Source organism: Sesamum indicum, linkage group LG10 (assembly GCF_000512975.1).
Source record: "Sesamum indicum cultivar Zhongzhi No. 13 linkage group LG10, S_indicum_v1.0, whole genome shotgun sequence".
Classification (NCBI taxonomy): Eukaryota; Viridiplantae; Streptophyta; class Magnoliopsida; order Lamiales; family Pedaliaceae; genus Sesamum; species Sesamum indicum.
This window is the reverse complement of record NC_026154.1, coordinates 12,318,820-12,341,623: the sequence shown is the minus strand read 5'-3', so window position 1 is coordinate 12,341,623 and position 22,804 is coordinate 12,318,820. Positions and strand designations below refer to the sequence as shown.

Here is a 22,804-nt window from a genome sequence, read left to right as displayed (position 1 = left end):
CATGAGTCTTTTAGATTTAGTGCTTATCTTTATCTCGTTATTTCATTTCCCTCAATGTAGACGAATCTCCTTAATGCAATAAAAATGCTTTCTTCTATGGAATCCCTTTATGTATCCTTTGTAGCATCTTATTTTTGTTTATGTTGTCTAAGCGGCGAATAATTGCTATACATTGCACAATAACTAAAACTCAAAGACTTGTTTAATCTCAGTGAAATTGACTCACTTGCACTGTTCTTTTCTCATTCGTAATAGAGATAGGGCCTCTTTCTTTTTCTTTTTTTCTTTTTTTTTGAAGAGCTGACTGAACTTGAGCGAATATACCCAAGCTACCTACGTACCCCGTGAAGAGATCAAGTCAAAACGTAGTTCAAAGAAAATTAATTTCTTTTAATTACAAGAGGGGCGCTATGCACAGTTTATACTCATGCGGTTCAGGAGTAACATGCAATTTAGGCTCATGCATCTTGAAACATTTCTTTCATGGGTAGTAACGCTTCAAGAATTTGTCATTTATGGGACCAATCTGCAGGCCATCTTTGTCAACCAATTTCTAAGCACCATTTGTGTAGGCTTCTTTCACCATGAGGGACCATCCCATTTTGACACGAAGTTGTTTTCCATTCGTTGTGTAAGCATGGTTGATCGTCTAACTGCTAAAACCAGATCTCCAACTTGGAATGACAGTGGTTGGATTTCTTGTTGAATGTCTTTCATGCGGGCTTTATAGCACTGGAGTTGTTGTTGAGCATCAAGTCTTTTCCCATCCAACCCTTCTAGTTCTTCTAACATTAAATGGGCATTGTCTTCGACAATGAGTCATTCTTGTATCGTAATGCGAAGCGAAGATATTTGACTTTCCAAAGGAAACACAACCTCAACATCATAGACTAAGGAATATGGTGTAGCTTGAGTAGCAGTCCAATGCATTGTCCAATATGCCCATAATGCTTCGCCTATCTTCTCCTGCTAGTTCTTCTTCGTCTTTGACACTACTTTTTTCAAGAGGTTGCAAAGGATCTTATTGAATGCTTCCACCAAATGATTCGCTGTTGCATTTATAAATTGAAGAGTAATGTTGCTTGAAGCCCAATTGTACGCATAATTTATCTATCGACTTGTTTTAGAAAAGTCTTCCATTGTCGATGATGATATACGAAGGAATACCATATCGGAAGATGATGTTGACGTTGATGAAATCCACTACGGTTTTTTTCTTCATCTCCTTGATTGGAACTGCTTCAGCCTACTTCGAAAAGTAGTTAGTGGCTACAAGTATGTAGATGTGTCCAGTAGACGACTTAGGAGTGATAGGCCCCACGACATCAAGTCACCATGCCATGAGGCAATTGTAAGATGTAGAGGCTACGGACCAGATTGATGTGCACCACAAATTTCCCAATGAGCTTTCGTCATTGCTTCATTGCTCAAGCAATGCTGGTAAGTACCTTCGAAAGATCGCCGATATAATATGTCTTTGTACAGGATGAAATGGGATGACCTTTATCGCACCTCTATTTCTTGGCGAGTATCATCTGGCAACTTGTCCTGTTTCAACTACTCTATCAATGGTTTTCTCCAATCTTTTTCATCATTGCTAGCAACTATGATCGCGTTAGAGTCTTCATGATCGGATGTATCTAGTGAAGGAAGTACTCATCAATTGCACACAAAGATGTTGGTTGTTCCTCCTTCGGATAGGGCTAAGGTGGTTACTAGGTTAGCTCATACATAGCTATCCTGTTTTCTTTCCTTGGGATATGATTCAAGGTCACACTCTAGAAACCTTTGAGTAGGTGTGATGCCCACCGGAAGAAGGGCACCAAATCTTCTTTCTTAACTTCATATATTTTGAGGAGTTGATTGATGATCAATTTTTAGTTGAACATAGTTGAACATGTATTCGACCGAACTAAGCCAATCCAAAATAAAAAAAAATAATTTTTATATTTATTTTGGATTAACCCATAAAATGCATATGACCCGAATTTAGTATGGACTCATGAATTCATCATGAAAATATGAAAAGCTTAAATTTACTATGAACGTTTATTTTGGAATCCAATTAGTAGCCAATTTATTTAAACTTTAATTGATAATTTACTCCAAAATATTTTGATGTCAAGAAATATGTATTGGAACTTCAAGATTACGAAATATGGTAAGCGTTTGAAGAAATTGGTCTAATTTGAATCAATTGGCTCCAAGTTGGAGGTTAGGGTTTGGGAAGAAGGAAAGAAAAGTTCGACAGTAATTATGCAGCCACCAAATTTTCATTCCTTTGTCCATCAAATACAGCAATATGGCAACAAGTGCATCATTCGGTTATTAGTCTTACGTTTTAACAGACAATTAATGAAGAGAATTGACTGCCTACAAAGTGGGCCACTTGAAGGACTACGCAACAGAACATGGAGAGTTGAGGGACAAAAATGAACCTTTTCCCAGAATGCGTAGAGAAGGATATTTGCACAACCGAGAATGAAACTGCAAATATCATACAAATCCGAATAGACTATTATAAAATTAATACTCAAGCACTCAATATACTGTAAACCAAGTGAATTAGAGAACCCAGCCATCTTCCACAGGAGGGGAGGAGAAATCCCTTGGGCAAGAATATTAGAATAAAATAGATGAACAGAAACAAAATTTATTCTTTCCAACGTGCACTTTTTCAACATTGCATTGCCTCAGTGAAAACTGAGTTAGCTGGAAAGTGATGATTTCCAGACACGGACTTCCAGAATTTATTCCATGCCTTCAAAGGACTAACTCCATGCAGATTAGCAAAATATTCATTTGTTCTATGATTAGTAAATAAACCTCTGGCTGCAAAAACCATAAATTCTGTTGAGTCCATATAACCTCTTATCCTCGAAACAAATCCACATTCACCGGAGGCACCGACTCTAGAGCACCGCTCGTCATGACTGCTTTCTTGTGGATAGAGTTGAGCTACGTTGGGCCCAAGCAACGGTTCTTGCCTCGGCGAGTTATCATCAATACCTATGTAGTTTTCCATCCCGAGTGATTCCCAGTCGACGTTTTGCAGAAGACCAGCGGCTCGTTCAGTGACATGTGAAGGATATGTTTGCAATTGTAATGCTTGCTCAATGGCCAAGCCTTCAACTTGCAGCTTCAGCTTTTGGAGTCGATCACCAATTCTAGCAGAGACAGCATCATAGAGTTTACCTCTCGAAATATTTTTATTTGCTCCTTCATTTATTAAATCGTCAAAACTAATGGGGTCGCCTACAAGTATAGTCACCTGACAATTTACCAAATAGACCAACTTAATCTATCAGGAAAATTATGGTGATTGTCCTGAAAAAAATGCTGGTTGTAGATTGATATAACTGACAATAGAGTTATCGGGAAATAATAACAATGCAAAGTTGATGAACTGGCAAAAAGACAATACGTACCGTTTTGCCAATCCTAGGAAACTTAGCTCCAACAGGCATGACATCCTGCATTCCAGTGTGCACAAAAGGAACAACCATGGGTATATTGTCAGCATCCAGGACCAACCTATGAAAAATGTAAGCAAATATATTTATTCTCCCGGAACCCAGAATTCAATTAAAGAAATTGGTGACTTGTTCTATCTACAACCTGTAGTTTGTATCTACAGTTAATTTTGGCATTTGAAGTCCTTCAGTGAAAAGAAACTTGGCAAAAGAAACCCATTAAGAATCTGGCATGAAAACACAATTGGAAAGCCAGTTCAAATATGACCTCCAATTTCAGTAAAGCAGACCAAAATATTACCCTTAAATTTTGGTCTTATCTAATAAGGCCAATTGTAAAAAAAGAAGGCAAAATCGCACTTTTTTTGGTTCCGTTAAATATAGGCCGTTCTCACTTTGAATCCCATACTTTACAGGTTTAACAAGTAATATTAATTGTTACTATTACAGATTGTACTTAAGTATCTTTTTATTTTATTACAATCTATTATTTTTAAAATACTAAATTGAAATTTTATTTTGTATAACGTTTTATGAGATCCATTTCTAAAATCACTGGATTTCTTGTTCTTAAATTTATAAGATTTCATATCTACTGCGTGAACGACTGTTTAAGGTGGAAATTAGTTGATACGTCCATATTATTATATTTAATTGAAAATTTTCAATCACAATTGGTAGTCCAGTCTAGGAACTTAATCGAATGAGTCCATATCACCATTTACACAAGAAGTGTTAAAACTTAAAGCAATAGTAGTTAGTAGAGAGCGCTCGATCAAGACTCACTTGCAACTTATTTCTACAGTTCAATGATTGTTACTCAAAACTTATGCATGACATACAACTACTACATAATGATTTGTGATAAAATGATTGGAGAACAAAAAACTATAGTTTAATTTTTCTCAAACTTCGAAAAAATTATAGAAAGTTATGATTTGATTCCCTTATCCCTACTTGTTTGTTCCTCACCATTGCAACTTGTTGATTGTCCAACTGTTATAACCTTCCCCAAGTCAAAGCCATTACCACTTTAGACTTTGACGCTGCCTCTTCCAATTAGGAATGGTAAAGGGACAGCTTTTAAGTGAGTCTATCAAAACTCAAGTTTTGACCCATAAAGAATTTTTTGGATTGAGGACCTGCTAACAGAAGACCCGAGATTCAGTGGGTTGGACCCATTTTATTTTTACCTGATTTTAATTTTAAAATATTAGCAAATAAACTATCTTTTAATAAATTTATATGTCATCTTTTAGAATTTGAAATATTAAAACTATCAAACTATATGACTTTATATAATATTAATGAAGAGAATAATCTATTCTATATAATTATTTTAATTAACGAGTAAGTATTTTTATGTATTATGAAATGTCTTAGTATTTTTTAAAATATATGTATAAATACATATCTAACAGAAAAAATATGAAAAAGTGCAAAATTTACTTCATATAACTAAAGTGGCGAGATTACAATTTTGGTCCCACTAGATAGGGGGTGCCCACTTTTGGTACTGTGGTTTATAGGTTGGACATATATAGTCCCAAATCTTGACCTTCCTTAACCGTTGACTAACGTCACTTGATCAACACGTGACTTTTCTAGTAATACAACGGCATAGGACCAAAAGTGCCCATTTTCTAGGGTTTAGGGACTAGATGCGTTAAACCCGTAAAGCAAGGAACTAAAAGTGATAACGGCCTTATCTAATGGGATCAAATGTGCGATTTTTTGCCTAAAAAAGAAACTCCAAATAATTGTTCTTAAAAGTGGTTAGATGTCACTTGACATATGAGATGCATTTCACGAGTACCGTGACATAACCAAATGGTAGATATTTAGGTGGCAGTACAATAGATCACATGGAAACACATCCTTTCGATAAAAAAATAATAAGTTCGACAAGCATTGCACTTAAATGGAATGGGAGTGGGACGATATACGAAATTAAACCCCTAGTAACTTGTATCATTTCCTAAAATTTTAAATGAATATATGTTACAGAAGAGAGAAAAGATCAAAGAAAAAATATCAATGGATTTAAAAGATGTCAGCATGTGAAATCAACCAGTGAAGAACTTGTAAGCAAATATATATAATCAAACAAGTTAAAGGTTTGACAGACTACAACCAGCCTTGTAGGTTCTGAAAATTATAGAAAACTCCATACCTGCTGTCAAGGAAGTGGCAGAAATAGCAAAATATCCTTTTCGCTTACAAATAGAGACAGATATACACAGACAGACATGCATATACACACTTCCAACAGAGAATATATACAGACACCACACACATAAGGGGCACCTGGGAGATGGGGGGCGCAGTCCTGCAATGGGTTGGGCAAGGCCAAGGGGACTCGGAGTGGGAGGTGCAGGGTGGATTGGTGAGGGAAATACAGAAGGAAAACAAAAAAGAAACAATGGGAAGAAGAAACAAAAGCAAAAGGGCGAAAAATTTTATTTATTTATTTGCAAAAGTGACAAAGAAAATGGAATTATACATTTAATTGTTCACTAGATTAACTATATATTTAATTCCACTGGAGTCATTAAATGACTAATTAATTATTAGTCAACCAAAAATCATGATATAGGTTGTAATATATTTTTAATTGCATCTCTTGATCAGATGTATATTAGTACATTTAATTATTTGCTAAGTTACTAATTAATCAATCAAGTAAGGACTAAAACAACTTTACAGAATTCTTTTAATAAATGCCATTAAGAATACTAAGCTTATCAAGATTTTCAATGAGTTTTGAAGTTTTTGCGTGTAGAACATCACATTTACATCCGTTGTGCTAATTAGAAATTACTAAACCCATAAGGATGGGCAGCGCACGCAAACATGACCAAGGCTTTTCTGTCGGCATAATTAGGTCAAAAAACAAGGGCAGGTCAAGTGGGCATTTTTTGGAATACCAACACCTTTTCTTAACATCATCTTCTGGGTGAGAGAAGGAGGTAGGAGAAATTTGTAATCAAATAGAGTATCTGCGAATCGTTTTCTAAAACCATTGCGACAGATGGTAATATGACTAAACCTCGAAGGTAATTTTGTGCCCCCCAAGCCCCAAAGCTGGGGATGAGAATTGCCTTGTTAGGTCCCAACACAACAATAGGTTCATCTAGCAGTTTCACATTTTTCATCAAGACATCAACGAGCACTAACATGGGTCTTGTGCTTCAAAGACAAGCCAATCAATAATCAATATCAGCAAATTGATATGCCATTAATATTAAGAAAAGGAAAGAAATAGCTCTCTCCAGCACTGCACTGACCAACACGTAAGGCTCAACCCTGTTCATCATACATGTGTATTTGTGTTGGCTGGGTGGGTAGGGTGTCGGGACGACTAGAAGCATGGTAGGAGAGGGAAATTTCTGGTCAGGTCCTATGATGTTTAAACTTGCAAAAAATTCAGTCAAAGTTGGAACAGTTCAGCAGAGAGAAGGGGCAATTTAAGGTGGGAGGAGATGCAAGCCTGGAGGCAAAATCTCTAACAAGTACTAAATAGACAGTGAAGCATACCTTCCAATGCCTCTTTTGGCAGATCCCATGGTCTTTCCACCATCCCGAGAGCGACTCCCTTCTGGAAATATGTGAACCCACCCACCACGGTTCAGTTTGGAAATAGCCAAGTCCATTCCCTGCAGCAGAGAAATGAAATGAGAGCTAGCTTTATCTTGTTGGCATTAAAGAAATAGTTTTGAAAGCAAAACCAGTTTGGATCATATTTCTTTATTATTACGTAACTAAAATATCGAGAGGGAAGCATAAACTTAAAATTCAACAAACAATAATCATGAAAAGACATCACTGCTTTCATGAACAGTATAAAGAACTTTCCAACAACTTATCAAAATTAAGAATCCTTATAAAGACATGCAACCAACTCTTGCTCTTCTTTTAAAGAATGAGTATGACGGGAGAATCGAAAAATGAAACTCAAAGTCCAACCAATTTACTGATATAGAACAACAAACATTCATGAAATTCTATACTTATGAGCAAAATAAAACTATGAAAACATCTGCAACTTTCTAAAGGAAGAACTACACAGTAATAGACAAAACAAATACCTTCTGATATATCCCATCCCCACGGGAAACTGGCAGCACTTTCGCATACTTGAAAAATGCTGAAGTCACTGGATTTTTGAAACATCGATCAGATGCGCAAAGTGTCCACCTCAAACCATTTGCATCTAACAGCATACCAGGAGGGAGTAAGGAAGCAATAACCAAAGGGTCATCCATAGCCGCAACATGATTACTAACCTACAACATTGGAATACTTAACCATCACTTTGAAGTGACAGTGACAGCAAAAGTTCAAGATAATCTCCTCAGATACCAAAGAAGGCAGAAGAAGTACTGCTAGTTAATTTCTCTTCTCCATTATCTTCATATTAATTTATTTGTGCACTACATTGTGGAAAGCTATTTATAGAATGTAAAGTGAAAAGGATGCAATTACGCATCTCACTTAACACACCGCGCACTTATCTCAGTACCAGAGGGCCAAGGCTCTTTTTGCCATCCGGCACCTTAGCCTCTAACAAAGTATGTGTTGATAGTGCAAGAAATTGATCATCACATCATAATGAACCCAGGAATGTGACATACCGTAATAAGAGACTTGTTCTCAGGCCTATTCAGCACCGCATGTTGCAATTTTTCTGCACCAAATATCTAGAAAACAAGACCAGTCAAGTCATCTTTCCTAAATGCATACACAAAGAGAAGAATATGATTAAAAAGTGAAGGGATTTAGGTTACCTGAATACGATTGAGCCCATGCATGAAAACATGGCAAACATTTCCAATCACAGGAACAGCGACAGCCTGAAGCATCCGGGTCAAGACTGAATCATCTTCTGCATCAATATCCTTGCTCACTGAAATATAAAAGTGAACAATTAGGGATCTAAACAAGCTACTTAAGTTCTTGATTAAACCAAAGACTAAGTGAACAGAGGCATAATAGTTGAAACTTGCAACTGTCAAGCCTAAGACACAGGACCACCATTTGTCAAGAAATTACCTAAACCAAAACCTTCCAAGTTTCACCAAGATAGAAATTTTATTTTAACATCTTTCAAACCACCCAAAAACCCTACTCCCTTCGTCCTCTCTCCCCAAGGCATTTCACAGCTCTGCTTCGACCGAATGAGTTATATTCTGATTTGTATCCTATAAACTAGTGGCAATTCTGAAGCGTACAGGACATACACACTTCTAAGAGTCTTCCACAAAGAATTACTTCTTGCACTAGCAATAAAGGCACACTCGATGTGTGTGCTTAATTCTACACATTCTATAAACAAAGCTGACTTTTTAATATAATAATTTTAATATCATGTGCACTCGGATAAAAAGAAAAGAAAAGAAAAAAGAAAATGTGTATCAAATGTAGTTATATATGTAAAAGGCAAAAAGAGTTAACTGTTAACAGTAGGGACATCACTTACTGGCATTTTAACCAAGGCACATTTTTGCTCCAAACAAAGTGGTAACCTTATCAATTTCATTGTCATGCTGTATACATTTGTTGATGAAAATTAAAGCATGCTGGTAGGGAGGCTTCTTTCTGGTCTCAAGAAAAGTCAAGCAAATTTGAGTTTTGCAGTTGCATGCAAGTTTTGGATGAACTGAAATCGGAAGTTACTCAAAAAGTTAAGGACAATTTGGATGGAGATGGATAAGACTACTTGTCAGTATAAATTTACTTTTTAAATTTCCATGTGATTCTTTAATAAATAACTTAAACTCTAAGGTCCTAACACAATAAAAGAGTATAGATCTTACTTTTTAAATTTTCTATGTGATTCTTAAGAAGAGAGAGAGAGAGAGACAGAGAGGGAAGGTTATTTTAGTACATCTATATTTAACTATCACATTTAAACTAGAAGGCCCTCAAACTTATTAAAAGAGCACAGACACGGGTGGTTCAGATTCATAAAACAAGGATGCTACAGCTTGCCGGCAATGCAGAAAATCTTCAGAACTTTACAGATGGATTAAACATTTAAGATAAATTAAGTTCAGATGTCTGAGTACTATGACCAAGAATAAAGAACATCATCACATTTGAACTGCCATTTCTAATCATAGAAACAATGGTTATAGCTAAGCTTTTTGGCCTTACAGCGATAGCAACATTCTTAAGCCCAAGTTGTGAAGTTCAGCACCATCATAAGCGATTACGCTAGGAGCCTAGGATTGAGCAGCCCAAAGAACAAAATCCTAAATGCAAGTTTTATCGCTCCGATCTTACAGAACGGAGAATTTGCCTCTCCATGCATACTTCACAGGTAAGCGCAAGCAGTGTGGGTTAGTTCATATCTATCGCCAATAACTGAATATGATATTTAGTTATTTATGTTGAAATGTTACAGCTATGCTGGGGATATCAACACTTGAGCTCCCTCAGCTATTAAATTAGTGATTCTCCTTCCTGTCACCATTGCAGGACCTAGTCATTTTTCATGCAATCAGATGTGGATAAATCTGGATCAAACAGAGGTGTGCTGAACACAATGCACACTCCAAAACCACATTTACATTTAAAGCCAATCGTGGAGGGAATATGGCTTAACTACTCCAACTGCTTAGTACTAATACCTGCTGTAAGAAGTTAGCAGGGGTACCTTCAAAGGCTGAGCTATTGCTATCGCACATCAAAGGAACATAGCAATAAGTAAAGCACTTATTCCTAATTTTATTCAGCATTATTTCCTACATTGTTGTTCCACAAGAGGTATCTTCAGACTTCCATATATGAACCCTATCTGCCTATGCATTTGCCATCCAAGAAAGTTCAGAATTCCCGAATATACAATCTAAGTCTAAGAACTCATCAACTTTCATAATATGCCTTCTGAACCAAAGTCAACATTTACCAATTACGCTTCACAACAGACACATTTCGTGCAAACATAAGTATCGTAACTAGCAGGGGAAAAATCCTGCAGTTAAAAAATGAAGAAAAAGTACCCTTTCATTCTCAAATAACCTTTAAAGTCATGAAGCAACGCAGACCACCACCTACATGTTTTGTGAATCACCATTTGCTTGATTATCATTTTCCAACAACAGCAGCAAATTACCGACAGAAGAAAGATGATGCCAGATAGAGGTTCTAATGAATATATGACAGGGGAAGGATATGTAATTTGTGATATCAATCAAAGGAATCATATTTACTATCTAGCAACTCTATCCATATAACATCACAGAGTAGGAACCAGAATAACGGGCATAAAAACACTCGTTTTATTGCAGTAACGGTGGTCATATTCTACATTACTCACTATGCTATTCTTCTTCAATTGACAACTTATGTTTCATATGCATTTAAAACTATCAGACCAACAGCAGTTTCATCTATACTCATGTCAAATTATCAGTCACAATTCTTTCAGGAAGCTGCAAAAGTTGGTTGTCCATGCAATGTCGGCTACTCTCAGTACTTGCACATGCATATTGTAAATTGTCCAAGATTTCCATGAAACAGCATATTCAGACATTTTTTAAGTTAAATTTAAAGATATGCGACCCTACCTACAAAAATATTTTCTACACTAAATCTAAGAATGCCTCTCACTTCATAAAAAGCATCTTCTGGAGTAAATGCAAATGCATGTGAGAAAACATACAAAATTATTCTCTAGATCAAACTTTTGGTAGATGTGAAAGAACAGTTCAACATTTTTACATTTATGTGAAACTAAGAAAAATTCTTCTTTCACATAAAATTGAAAACATACGAGACTACTACAATAAAATTTTGCCATAAAATACTAAAACGTTGGCAAACTAACAAGTAGGAGAAAACAAGGACACACCTCTTTTGCGGTAAAAGGTGGAGGAGGAAGGCAGAGAATCGCGACGAAAGTCGGAGAACCGATCGAGCCACCGCTGGACAGTGGACGAGAAGTAGCCGCCGCCTCCGCCGGCGATTCTCAAATTCCGGCGGCGGTGATAGTTCACCGTTACCACTCTAAAACGATCCCTCAGCCGAAGCTGCAGCGATTTAGCCCCCTCCGCCAACAAATCGCCTCTGCATTCTATCCACCGGCCCATCACCATCTTCTTCAACTTCACGCCCACAAAAAACGACGATCAAACTCGATATTTCTATATTGTAAGTCTGCTAAAATAAGCGGTAGAAATGAAATGTCAGATGTAAATGTTTATAGATCCAAGGATTATGCAGAGGGAGAGAGATGCGCTGCAAGGCGCGAGTGTAGTGAGAGAGAGAGAGAGAGAGAGAGAGACGGGAAGAAGGGCGTTTAGGGGTTTCGCTGTTTCAGGTTTGGAAAAACGGGTCTAGTGTGCGCCGGGGGGTTGTCGGGGGCAATGGTTTGGTAGCAAAATGGATAAAGGATTTTGTAGTTTCCTGAAATATCTTTGTGGGCCATCATTCCACGTGGCAAAGCTCAAGTGAATACATAATTTGCGTGTATTATGTACGTGACGACATGATACCAATTCTAGAACAATCTGAATCATGGAAGCACATTCTTCGTCGTAAAAAATAAAAAATATATATAAAAATGAAAATGAAAATGTTACGCTAGAATAAATTTGATAAATTATTTTAGTTCAGTAATCACAAATGAAAAAAAATATAACGACTTTAGCTGGAAGTGCAACTTCTCTTGAAGGACGTTGGATGAAGAATAAGAACAAGAACTGTATCAAGGGCCAATCAAAATTAAAAGAGGGATTAGGAATTGAAGTTACAGACGACAGCGTTTCCGCAGGATTAAGGCAAGCAGATGATTTGGGATTGAGCCCGAAAGCGACGTCGTTTTGAAAATGACTGAGAGCCTGAAGGATGGACACGTGGCAACTGCTGAAGCAGGCGTGGGTGGCAAAATCTGAGCAGCTAGAGCTAAGATTACTACAATAGGAAAGAACCAGACTTGGGACGCGAGCTTTTGTTTTTACAATTCTTGGAATAAATTTTTTAGAATTGTAATTTCATTTATGAAGGATCCCGTTGGTTCTATATGTACTGGGCAAGGTCATTTTGAAGATTTTTAATGAAATTTTTATGAAGTTTCCTGCTATTCCATCTCTCTTTTCTTCTCTGTTTCTCATCTCTTTTCTGCGAAAATTGTGACAATTTGGCCTCAGAGCCAGTCGATCCTTGGACAATAATGGCAGATGGCACTAGGTTGAAGGAGCTACAAGAAGCTCAGAAAAAAAATGGACATTATGTTGGTTGATGAAAGAGCAAAAAGGCAGGTGGCTGAAGAATAAACTCACGCTCGTTTAGATCAACTAATAGAGGCGCAGAAGGGGTTACACTCAGCGGGGTTACACTCAGCTGTGATGAACATTGAACACACCCTAGTCACTGTCCAGCAACAACTTCAGAGTGTAGTTGAACAACTACAAAACTACAACAGAAACAAGTCCATCCTTGGGGAAGGACTAACTACAACCATGGAAAAGGGATCATCCTCACGCATAGCTCCACAACAAACTACGGGGTAGGATACAACTCCATTCACAAGATGGAATTCCCACTCTTTAATGTACACGTTGCTTTCAGATGATACCTATCCCTGAAAATCAAAAGGCAGCCTTAGCTTCAATTCATATGCAAGATAGGGTAGAGTTGTGGTACCAGGGCCATGTGGAGAAAAGAGGAGAACCCACATGGCAAGAACTCATTGTAAATGTTTTAGAAAGATTCGAAGACTTAGACTATGAAAGAGTGGTGACAGAATTTAACAAACTTCATCAAGAAACAACTGTAAATGTCTATTTAGAGAGATTTGAGGAGCTTGAAGCACAAATGTTGATTTATAACAAACAATTAGGTGAAGAGTTCTTCATGATGAAGTTCATTAGTGGCTTGAAGGAAGAGATAAAAGGGTATGCAGCTACTCTGAAACCTGTACCCTCAACCAAGCTATCATGCTTGCAAGGAAACAAGAATCACTTGTGGATGCTATCATCAAAAAGACACAACAACCATTGAAGAACAACCCTCTGAAGAATGTCCACTAATTGTAGAAGTAGGATTTTTTGAAAGCAATAAGCACTTAAATAATACAATTCAAGTGTACCATCTTCTTTCTCATTTCGAGGAAAAGGTGCGGAAGGAAAAGGAAACAACGGAGTGATCCGAATCGTTTCTTCATTACCGGAATTCGGAGATAGGACTTATCCGGGTATATGACTTCAACTTAGCTGCTTTACAGGCCTATAAGTAAGGTGCCTGCCTACAAACCCTCCTACATACTTGCTTACAAAATCAGGAATGAAAACAATCAACTTAAAAGGTTAGTCATTGAAGCTTCAATGAGATCAAGAAGGGAAAGAAACTTATGCTATAATTATGGAGGTCTTTGTACTTGGGCATAAGTGCAAGGTAAGGTATTCATACGTTTTGATGAATGAAGAAGAAGTCAAGGCTTATGAAGAGGACACAGGTCAATTGGAAGGACAGACAGAAGAAGTGGAGGACGAAGATGTCACTATTTCACTAAATGCATTATGTGGAAGCTTAGGCAGTGGGACATTAAGAATCAAGGGGCAAGTAAATGGAAGGGAAATCCACATACTTATTGACAGTGGGAGTACTCATAGCTTCATAGATGAGAAGGTAGTGAAGGCTCTAAACCTGAAAACTGAAGAGACTACTCCAATGAGGGTGTGTGTGCCTGATGGATACAAGTTGGTGAGTAAAACTCTTTGCCCTATGCTTCAGTGGGAGATGCAAGGATCTCAGTTCTCTTACCCTATTAGAACACTCAAGCTAGGAGGCTGTGATTTTGTGTTGGGTTGTGATTGGTTAGAGGCTCATAACCCAGTTAAATTGGATTTTCATGAATTAACAATTACTGTAACTCACAAAGGGAAGGATATTGTTCTAAAGGCCCTGACAAAGAAGGATGAATTAAGGGCTTCAATTGCAGAACCACTGAGTGAACTGCTAGGGAGGAGAACTTACAGCTTGGCAAGTGAGCTGTTTTCTACTCAAAGCAATGCCAGCTAGAAAATGGAAAATTCACTAATTTTGGGATTGCTACAAAGGTTTGAAGATGTATTCTAAGAACCTCAATCCCTTCCACCTGAGAGGTCCATAGAGCACAAAATTGATCTCATACCTGATGCCATTCCAAGGACACAACCACCTTATAGGTATGCTTATGGTCAGAAAACAGAAATTGAACACATTGTACAAGACATGCTGAAAAGTGGAAATTATTAGGGCAAGTTAGAGTTCATTTGTTTCACCTGTCTTACTTGTTAAGAAAAAATATGGAGGCTGGAGGTTGTGTGTGGATTATAGATACCTTAATAAACTCACCATCAAACATAAGTTTGTTATACCTGTGATAGATGAGTTGTTGGATGGATTACATGGTGCAAGGTACTTCACTAAGATAGACTTGAGATCTGGGTATTTCCAAATCAGGATGAGGCAAGAAGACATCTCTAAGACCAGTTTCATCACTCATAGTGGCCATTATGAGTTTCTAGTCATGCCATTTGGATTGTGCAATGCTCCAACCACATCTCAAGCATTGATGAATCAGGTACTTGAGCCATTTCTTAGAAAATTTGTGCTAGTTTTCTTTGATGACATTTTGATCTATAGTAAAGGCTGGAATGATCACTTGTTGCACTTGAGGAAGGTATATTAGAGCTATTGAGAGCACATAAACTCTATGCCAATAAGAGTAAATGTTCCTTTGCACAACCACAGATAGAGTACTTGGGCTATATCATTTCAGAAAAAGGGGTTGTCGCTGATCTATAGAAGGTGTAATGTATGAGAGAATGGCCTGTCCCAACCACACTCAAGGCATTTAAAGGCTTCTTGGGCTTGACAGGATACTATAGAAAATTTATAAAGGGTTATGGTCTTCTAAGTAAACCCTTAACTTCACTATTGAAGAAGGATGCATTTCTATGGAACCAAGAAGCTGAAGATGCATCCAGACACTTAAAGGATGCAATTTCCACTGCTCCTGTGTTGGCATTACCTGACTTCACCAAACCTTTTATAGTGGAAACAGATTCCAGTTGAAAGGGAATTGGTGCAGTGCTCATGCAAGAAAGGAGACCTATAGCATACTTAAGCAAGGCCTTGGCACTCAGAAACCTTGGACTATCCACATATGAAAAGGATTTTTTGGTTTTGTGTGTAGTTGTTACTAAATGGAAGCATTATCTCCAAGGGCATCACTTCAATATTAGGACTGATCAAAAGAGTCTCAAGCACATACTTGACCAAAGAGTGGATTTAGTTCTTCAACAAAGGTGGGTAACTAAATTGTTAGGATTGAGCTATGAAGTCTAATATAAAAAAGGAAATGAGAATAGGGCAACTGATGCCCTCTCCAGGGTGAAGCATGATTCAGTGGAAGGAAAGAGTTATGCTATTTCAACACAACTGCCACTGTGGACGCACGAGTTGTAGCTAACTTATGAAGGAGATGTCTTGTTTCAGCCCACCATACAAGCTAAGGTCTTAGATGCTCAGTCACATCTTGAGTACAAGTATCACTCTGAAATTCTGAAGAAGGGGAAAAAAATATGTGTTGGCAACCATGGAGAGTTAAGGAAGAAGATTATCAAGACAATGCATGATTTTGCATTAGGCAGTCACTCTGGAATTACAGGTACTTTACAAAGGTTAAAACTGTTGTTCTTTTGTCCAACTACTAAGGAAGAAGTCCACACTAGGGTTAAGGAATGTGAGGTTTGTCAACGAGCAAAAAGAGAGAACAAAGTTTACCCTGGTTTGCTACAATCATTGCCAATACCTGAGCAAGTTTGGTCTTGCATTTCTATGGACTTCATAGAAGGATTACCTAAGTCTGATGGTAAGGAAGCCATCTTGGTTATTGTGGATAGATTGACTAAATACTCCCACTTCATTGCCCTTAAACATCCTTACACAGCAATTAGCATTGCAAGGATTTTCTTTGATCACATCTACAAATTGAATAGCTTACCTGTCAGTATTGTGACTGATAGGGATAAGATTTTTTACCAGTCATTTTTGGAAGGAATTATTTAAGCTTAACTGGAGTCTCGTTGGACATGTCATCTGCTTATCACCCCCAAACAGACGGCCAAACGGAGAGGGTCAATCAGTGCTTGGAAACCTACATCAGATGTATGTGTCATCAGCATCCTAAAAGATGGTCATAGTGAATTTCTCTTGCTGAGTTCTGGTTTAATACCACCTTTCACTCAGGATTGAAGGCTACTCCTTTTGAAGCCTTGTATGGATACCCTCCTAACCAATTATCTATTCAGCCATACTTACAAAGTCACCACACATATGTTGAAGAACTAATGCAGAATTAAGATTCTCCAATTACTGAAGGAAAACCTTCAACACGCACTAGAAAGGGGAGCTAACAACCGTAGTAGACCCTAACCTTAGGAAAGGAAACCTCGCCAAAGAGGAAAGAACTCTCATAGAGAAAGAGAGAGAGAGAGAGAGAATTTTTCATGCTTAGTTTGTTTTTACTGACTATAAACTTTTTCCAAATTTTTTAAACTATATTTGAGTTAATGAATTTTAAATTTTTGAAACAAATTATTTGAATTTATTTGGATATTTATAATAATTTTAGTCCCTTCAACTCTAGAAAAAATTCTACTTTTGGTCCCAACACGATAGAGTGTATTACACTTTTGATTATACAGTTTACGAGCTTATTACATTTGATCCCATAAGATAAAAGGTTATAATATTTTTGGTCTCTTAGGATAAACTATGGCACATTTGATTACATGGGATAAAAGATTGAGGCATCTTTGATCCCAAATGCTATAATTTTTTAGCCTGTAAAATCAAATGTGCTAAACCTGTTAATTATGGGACAAAAAAAGCAATAGTCATTATCGTATGAGAGCAAAAGTGCAATTTCTCCTCAACTCTAGATACAAACTACATTTCATTGATCATTGATAAATTTCAAGTTCCTCTAATGTGACGTCATTTGAAATTCTTTTTCAAAATCCTCTAAGATCCATCAATTCAGATAGGAAAAGTGCATTTTTTGTCCTGTAACTTATGGGGGGTGAAATTTTTGTTCCTATCCAAATTTATTTTCACAATTTAGTCCTGTAACTTAAAAAAAAAATTGGTACTGTTCATCCTTTACTAACCAATTTAGCCAGAAATGCATGTGCCGAAATTAAAGTTATTGAACTAAATTGCAAAAATCAATTCGCCACCCGACCTAAATTACAGGACTAAAATTATAATTTTCTATCACAATATCACATTAGAATGCATTTGAATTGATGGATATGAATTTGAATAATGATATGGACAAATAATTTCAAATGACTTTATTTAAAATTTAAAATTTATCAATATTCAACAAAACATAACTTAAAACTAGAACGAAAGAATTTAAAAACCTTCAAAATTTAAATTTATCCAAATAAAATTAAATTTAAATTCCACAATCTCAAACTCTCCCGTCCAAATGCAACTACAGTAAAGAATGGACTCTCCAAATTCTCTTTCTTCTCTCACACACACTAGCACACTACAAAACATACACACTCATGCCTTTACTTCCATGCAATCAGCCGGCGACGGTGGGGAAGCTCCAACCGACGAGGGGGACGTTGAGGATGATGGTGGCCGTCGTGAGGAGGTCGGCCATGGCGATTTTCAAGGCAAACCGCTGTTTTTTCATGCGGAATACGAAGAGCCACCGGCGGAAGGTGAAGAGTTGCCGGCGAAAAAGGGCGATTTGGCGGCGACAGAGGACCTTCCAAAGCATTGCAGAGGCTGGAAATGACATGCCGACAAAAAAAGACACAATCTTGGCCGTAGACGAGGAAGATGGGGTGCGCCGCCTTCAACTAGGGTTTGGCGGCGCACCTTCGAATGACTTCAATTGCTGCGTGGGGAATGGATCAGTGGAGGTGGAAACTGGTTCTGTCGTTGTTGGCGGCTATGGGCCAAGCTGCTACTGAAAATCCCCTTGGGTCTGGGGGGCGCTACCATGGATGAAGAACTTGGTTGCCATAGCAGCTGGACATGGGCATCACAATTTAACATGGAGGAATTCCTACAACTTGCACACAAGGTGCTAGACACCAGCGACGAGGCTTCAAAGGCTACCCTTGAACGCCTGAAATTTCAATGGGAGTCGAAGTTTGGGCGTTGGAAAAAAATGATAGCTTTATCGGCGATGGGCATGATTTCTTTCAGTAGAGGGCTGTGCAAGGCATGCAGACATTTAATATCGCCGGCGAATAAGGAAGCAGCTGCGGATATAGAGAAAACCAGGGTGGTGCCGCATTAATCGCACACCCTTGATGGTTTCGGCGCAGCAGACGTTTGGCGTGCGTTCTGCTCTTACTGAGCCGGTGATGGAATAGGTGGGTGAGATGGGGCTTTCTCTGCCATTTGGAAAGTCGTTGGCGGTGGAGAAGGAGATGGGTCACGAGCAGCCGGCGACAACGGCAGTTTGGCCAGCAACGGACAGCGCTGATTTTTCTGATGCAGCATCGCAACTGCTGTAGAATGGCTGGCCTGTTCTTTCTATGGTGGGAGATACTGCTCAGGTGACTGTTGACATGCCGGCACCAAAAAAAGGTCGATCATTGGAGGTGCACGTGGGTACTCTGAATGTGGCGAAGGCAACGTCCGTTAATACGGGTTTGTTTGTTGGAAATGTTCCACAACGTACCAGTCCTCAAATTCCTATTTTTGATGATAAAATTGCTTCTGCTTTTCATAATTCCTCCCAAATAACATTGTCTTATGTTGAACCAGTGATGCAAAATGGTGAAGTCATAGTTCGTCCGATGTTGGAACCGATTCGTGATGCCTCTCGTAGGTGGAAAGCAACAACGATGGGATATTTTCTAGGAAAACGGCCATATTTCCATCACTTAAAAGAGTATGTTACTCCTATTTGGCCTACATTGCGGGACGTTACTGGCACGATAAATGGTTTCTTTCTCTTCCAGTTTAAAACGGTTATGGACATGGAAGATGTAATAGAATGAGGGTCGTGGCTGTATCAGGGCCAACCAATAGTGCTTTAGAAATGGCAACCAGGAATGGCGATGCGTAAACTCAAGCATACCCAAAACCCAATGTGGATCAGATTGCTTCACCTACTGATTGAGCTATGGACAACAGAGGGCTTAAGCACAATAGCTAGTGGAGTTGGAAAGCCATTATATCCAGATGCTATTACGAGAGCATGCACAAGACTGAATTTCACTCGTGTATGTGTTATGCTCGATATTAGTTCGAAATTGCCTAAACACATAATCATTATGACACCGGATGAGGATGGCGGGGAATCGCTATGCAAGGTGAACGTGGAATATGAATGGCTTCCCCCAAAATGTAATGTGTGCATGAGTCTAAGGCATTCGTCTAAGGAATGCTCGTTGATCAAAGGTCCCAAACCAATGAAACCACCTGTAGCGGTTCACGTTCCTAAAGTTAGTGCCTCTAATGATAAAGAGGCTAGTCCTACGTAGCAGCCTGGCGCGGGTTCTATCCCCATGGTTGGTCCTTCTATATCCCAGCCCACGGGTGATACGGACACAGTTATCACGCAGCGGCCCGTCGCTCGTGAACCTCCCAATGAGCTGATGAGTGTCTATGGATGGAATAAGGGTAAAGAAGCCGTCATCTTCAATTTCTTTGATGTACTAAACTTCACTGATAATGCAGAAACATCCACGAGGGGTCCTAACATCAGCAACCCCACTAGTGGTGACCATATTGAACGCTGCAATCTGGAATGTTCGCAGCCTAAACAAGAGGGACCATTAGCTAGCTTTAACAGACCTTGTAGCTGAGTTCAGGTTACACTTTCTTGGCCTATTTAAAACCCGTGTACGTATGAATAATATATCTCGCATATGATCTATCATTTTAGCCCAGTGGAAATGGTTTGTTGACAATGATACTACTGGTAATCGTATTTGGATAACATGAAACGATGATTTTATTGATGTAAATGTGCTCGACTTGGGGGCTCAGTTTATTCATTGCTGTGTGGTTATACGTGCATGTCGATGCTTATTACGATTATTTATGGTGCTAATGAAGTTATTGAATGTAGACAATTATGGGAATCCCTAAATTTGCTAGGTACCCAGATGATGGATGAGTCATGGTTAGTAGGGGGAACTTTAATGCGGTTCGTGACCTCAGTGAGGTCTGTGGAACCTCCGGAGACATTAGGCTGGCCATGGATGAGTTTAATGCATGTATTCAGACATCTGCTTTACACCCACTTCCCACGCAGGGTGAATGGCATACGTGGCATAATTGTAGTTCGAGCTCGCGAAGCTTATGGAAGAGGCTAAACCAGATGCTCATTAATGATACATGGCTCTCACGATTCCCCACATAGTGTTATTCTAGTCTCTTGCCCCGGACTCGGATCACTCGGTCCTTATATTGAATGGGGACAGACAAATGCAACTTGGAGGTATGTTTAGATTTGACAATTACCTTACTCTCTCTTCGGATTTTCTCCCGAGTGTGTAGAATGTCTGACGACATGTTGTTGTGGGCGTACCTATATATGCGGTAACACGGAATCTTAAAGCTCTCAAACTTGTCTTTCAAGAGCAGAGGAGAAATAAGGGTGATCTATCACTTAATGTCCAGTTAGCCAAAGGATTTCTTGAGACAGCCCAGACATTACTGAGTATGGACCGACTGGATGAGCTCTTTCTATTGCTTGAACACTGTTGTAAGATGATTTATGCTAAGACCGTGAAGTTTGAGCAAATCATGCTACAACAAGGGGCTAAGATGCATTGGATGAAAAGTAGAGACCAATGCTCCAAAGTCTTCTTTCGCAAGATAGCCCAAAGAAGAACTGCCAGGAGGATCTTGCAGATTAATGACGAGCAAGGGAATACCTACACAAAGGCAGGAGCTGTAATTCATGAGTTTGTCTCCTTTTATCAGGTCCTATTAGGCGGGGAACAACGGCAACTGGTGATTGATATACGGTATCTAAGACCATGGACGAGACATGTGCTGAATGAAGAAGACGCCCAACTCCTCCTCAAACCAGTTACGGCAATTGATGTTAAGGAGGTAGTTTTCGACATCATTGAGGACAAGGCACCGGGACTTGATAGATATTCTTCCGGCTATTATAAAGCGGCATGGTCGATTGTGGGAGCGGAAGTTACAAAAGCTATATTGGATTTCTTTGCAATAGGGAAGCTGCTAAAGCAAATTAACACCACGTTTCTAGCACTAATCCCTAAGGTAAACTCCCCTGTGATGGTCACGGATTTTCGCCCTATCTCATGTTGTAATGTCCTTTATAAAATTATTGCGAAAATCCTGGTTCAGAAGCTGAGTCTTGTTTTGGAAAAATTAATCAGTCCTTATCAGTCTACTTTTATACCTGGGCGTAGTATTGGAGACAATATTATGCTTGCACAGGAACTGTTTATAGGATATAATCAGGCCCGTCTACCCCCACGTGTGCACTTAAAGTGGACATTCCGAAAGCATACGACACAGTGGAATGGGACTTCCTTCTTGCAGTTATGCAACTTTTTGGGTTCCCGGCACAATTTACTAGATGGATGGAGGAATGTGTCACATCACCATCGTACTCAGTTGGGCTGAATGGAAAACCGCATGGCTTATTTGTGGGTATTAGGGGTCTACAACAAGGTGACCCTCTTTCACCCTACCTCTTCGTACTCGTGATGGAGGTGCTTCACTTACTATTCCTATAGCGGATTGAACATGATATGGGATTCTCCTTTCACTAGAAGTGTGACGCTTCTAGATTATTTCAGCTTAGATCCGTAGATGACTTGTTGTTCTGTAAAGCTGATATGGCGTCCATTGGGATGTTCAAACAAGGGCTTGACCAGTTTGCGTACTTATCTGGACTTCGTCTTAATGTGCAAAAGAGCCATCTACCAATGAGGTACCTGGGCCTTCCTTTAATTTCATCGAGATTATCAATCACAAATTGTCAGCCTTTATTGAGGAAGATTGATCAACGCATTGCTGGTTGGAAGGGTATGGGGTTATCGTATGCGGGACAGATCCAAATTATTAAATCGGTTCTTATGGCTTTTAGCATCTACTGGTGTTCAGTCTTGCTATTACCTAAAGGAGTTATAAGGGCTATTGAGATACGCTTTCAAGCTTTCCTTTGGAAAGGCTCAGGGAATAGTGGTTTTGCAAAAGTGGCATAGAAAGACGTCTGTAAGCCTTTATCGAAGGGAGGACAGGGCTTACAGGACTTCGCCAACTTGAATCGGGCTTTATTATGCAATAAATTATGCGATGTCATTCGCTGT

General features: G+C 38.8%; 1 protein-coding gene across 1 annotated transcript; it reads right to left on the bottom strand.

Moving 5' to 3' along the window:
* On the bottom strand, nt 2,420-11,860 carry LOC105172385. The gene is made up of 7 exons (XM_011093782.2): nt 11,329-11,860; nt 8,261-8,379; nt 8,108-8,173; nt 7,562-7,759; nt 7,011-7,129; nt 3,429-3,534; nt 2,420-3,271 (listed from the first exon to the last, which is right to left on the bottom strand). Exons 1-7 carry the CDS (start codon nt 11,570-11,572, stop codon nt 2,678-2,680), a joined length of 1,446 nt encoding a protein of 481 aa, XP_011092084.1. The 5' UTR covers nt 11,573-11,860; the 3' UTR covers nt 2,420-2,677.